This window comes from Otolemur garnettii, unplaced genomic scaffold (assembly GCF_000181295.1).
Source record: "Otolemur garnettii isolate 467f Iridium unplaced genomic scaffold, OtoGar3 scaffold00153, whole genome shotgun sequence".
Taxonomy (NCBI): Eukaryota; Metazoa; Chordata; class Mammalia; order Primates; family Galagidae; genus Otolemur; species Otolemur garnettii.
The window spans coordinates 2,260,881-2,264,098 of record NW_003852548.1 but is presented as its reverse complement, the minus strand read 5'-3'; the positions used below and the strand labels follow the sequence as shown (position 1 = coordinate 2,264,098).

Below are 3,218 nucleotides of genomic sequence, written 5' to 3'. Positions count from 1 at the left end.
CAATTTAAGAATCCAAGAAGATTAGTTTTCAGATAAAGGGGTCTCAGAATTTTTTGTTTTTTGAGAGAATCTCACTTTGTCACTCTCAGTAGAGTACCATGGCATAACAGCTCACAGCAACCTCAAACTCTTGGAGTCAAGCAATTCTCTTGCGTCAGCCTCCCAAGTAGCTGGGACTCCAGATGCCACCACAACACCCAGCTAGTTTTAGAGACAGGGTCTTGCTCTGGCTCAGGCTAGTCTCAAACTCCTGAGCTCAAGTGATCTATCTACCTTGGCCCCAGAGTGCTAGGATAATAGTGGTGAGCCACCACACCCAGACTCAGATCTCAGAATTTTGATCCTGGAGGATCCAGGGACTCCTTGCCATCATAGGGTACCTCATGTAACCTTTATAGGAAATGTTGTGACAGAGGAGGGGAAATGAACCCTGGCTAGGCATGGTGGCTCACTCTTAGACCAAGAGCAAAACCTCGGTCACTACTAAAAAAAAAAAAAAAATAGAAAATGTACAGGTGGCGCCTATGGCTCAAGGAGTTAGGGCACCGACCCCATGTACTAGGGGTGGTGAGTTTGAGCCTGCTGGCCCTGGCCAAAACTGCAACAACAAAAAATGTAGCCAAGCATTGTGGAGGGTAACTCTAGTCCCAGCTACTTGGGAGGCTGAGGCAAGAGGATTGCTTGAACCCAAGAGTTTGAGGTTGCTGTGAGCTGTGATGCCACTGCAATTCTACTGGGGACAACAAAGTAAGACCCTGTCTCAAAAAAAAAAAAAAATAGAAAAATTGGCTTAGCACCTAGGGCACCAGCCACATACACCAAACGTGGCAGGTTTGAGCCCAGCCCGGGCCTGCCAAACACAATGACAACTACAGCCAAAAAGTGGCCGGGCATTGTGGTAGGTGCTTATATCACAGCTACTTGGGAGGCTGAGGCAAGAGAATAGCTTAAGCCCAAGAGTTTGAGGTTGCTGTGAGTTGAATAGCACTATACCCAGGGCGACATGAGACTCTGTCTCAAAAATAAAAAGAACGAATGTTTGTTGGACAGTGCCTGTAGCTCAGTGGGTAGGGCACTGGCCCCATATACCAAGGGTGGTGGGTTCGAACCCAGCCCCAGCCAAACTGCAACACAAATAGCCAGGCATTGTGGTGGGTGTCTGTAGTCCCAGCTACTCGGGAGGCTGAGGCAAGAGGATTGCTTGAACCCAAGAGTTTGAGGTTGCTGTGAGCTGTTATGTCATGGCACTCCACCCAGGGGGACAGCTTGAGGCTCTGTCTCAAAAAAAAAAAAAAAAAGAAAGAAAAGAAAAAAGAAAAATTGCTAGGAGCAGGCTCATGCCTGTAATCCTAGCACTCCGGGAGAATGAGGTGGGTGGATTGCCTGAGCTCACAGGGTCAAGAGTAGCCTGAGCAAGACTGAGACACTGTCTCTAAAAGAAATAGCCAGGCACTGTGGCAGGTGCCTGTAGTCCCAGCTACTTGAGAGGCTGGGAGAATCACGTGAGCCCAGGAGTTGGAGGTTGCTGTGAGCTATGATACTCTAGCACTCTACCAAGGGTGACAAAATGAGACTCTGTCTCAAAAATAAAAAGAACGAATGTTTGTTGGACAGTGCCTGTAGCTCAGTGGGTAGGGCACTGGCCCCATATACCAAGGGTGGTGGGTTCGAACCCAGCCCCAGCCAAACTGCAACACAAATAGCCAGGCATTGTGGTGGGTGTCTGTAGTCCCAGCTACTCGGGAGGCTGAGGCAAGAGAATCACCTAAGCCCAGGAGTTGGAGGTTGCTGTGTGCTGTGATACCATGGCACTCTACCAAGGGTGAAAGAGTGAGAGTCTAGGGCAGTGCCTGTGGCTCAAAGGAGTAGGGCACCGGCCCCATATGCCGGAGGTGGTGGGTTCAAACCCAGCCCCAGTCAAAAACTGTAGAACAACAAAAAAAGAATATTTGTTATGAGAGATTTCTGACTTGGGTCTTCCTCTCTGCCAGAAGCTCTGGTGCTTTTTTACTGCTTCTCTATTCATTTCTGTCTAATAAAATCCTGTCTTACCACTGGAAAAAAAATAGAAAAATTAACTAGGCATTATGGTAGGCACCTGTAGTCCCAGCTACTTGAGAGACTGAGACAAGACGATCACTTGAACCTAAGAGTTTGAGGTTTCTGTGAACTAAGCTGATGCCATGGTGCCATGGCACTCTAGCCTGAGCAAGAGAGTGAGACTCTGTCTCAAAAAAAAAAAAAAAAAAGAACCTTTCCTGCTTTATCAGGCTCAGAGAGGGGCACCAGAACCTCAGAGAATTTGTCATTTAGTCTAACTCATACCTGGATGGGCACAATTAAGCCCACCTGCAGGATTGTACTTGTATCTGTGGACCCCCCATCAACCCCTCCAGTGCCCAGTGCAGGCCCTCTCCTTACCCACAGAGACCACAAGCTGTAGGACAAAGCGGAAGGGTTGCTGGTGGAGAAAGGCGATCACCACCCACAGGCTGAGTGGTCCCCACAGTAAAACTGTGATGGTTTCCATGCATACCGTGAAGTTGTCACCCCTGCAAGAGAAAGGATGAAGGGATACTGGAATCAATGTGCTCTTCCTGCAGAGTACCCCCCGATTAGTGCTCCCTGACCCACCACCACCCCACACCAAACACTTACAGGATGTATCGGCTATCTCCCTTGGCATATTCTTTCCCTGCAGAAAACAAGAGAGATACATGAAGAATAAAGGCAGGAAAAGGAACTCACATTCGTGAGAGCTGAGGGCTCCTCTAAGAAGACAGACTTCATAGCCTCCCCATGCCTCAGTTTCCTCATCTATAAAATGGGAGGGCAGTTAGGATCTAGAGGTTAATATATATAAAACAAGGATTGTATGTAAAGCCTGACAGAACAATGTTGCTGTGATTGTTTGGTACTCAAGAAATGTTTGTGGCATAAAAGGAAGCAGGTGGAGATAATGGAGTGATGTACTCGGTGAGTAAAAGCAAGTGAATGAGTGCATACAGGTGAACAGATAAGTGAATGAAAGTGTGAGCAAAGAATTAATAAGAAAAGCCAATATAAAAATAGACAGTCAGGGCCCGTAGCACAGTGGTTATGGCATCAGCCACATACACCCAGGCTGGTGGGTTTGAACCCAGCCCGGGCCAGCTAAATAATGACAACTGCAACAGAAAAAAAATAGCTGGGCTTTCTGGTGGCCACCTGTACTCCCA

At 47.7% G+C, this 3,218-nt stretch overlaps 1 protein-coding gene across 2 annotated transcripts in view; it reads right to left on the bottom strand.

The window, feature by feature from the left end:
- The window catches only part of EBP (emopamil binding protein (sterol isomerase)), a 10,348-nt gene that overhangs the window by 1,127 nt on the left and 6,003 nt on the right, over positions 1–3,218 (bottom strand). For both annotated transcript variants that reach the window (XM_003799640.3, XM_023519058.1), the window contains exons 3-4: positions 2,659–2,695; positions 2,422–2,552 (exon numbers count right to left, since the gene is read on the bottom strand). In XM_003799640.3, coding sequence (XP_003799688.1) covers positions 2,422–2,552; positions 2,659–2,695 — 168 coding nt within the window. The remainder of the gene's footprint in view (positions 1–2,421; positions 2,553–2,658; positions 2,696–3,218) is intronic.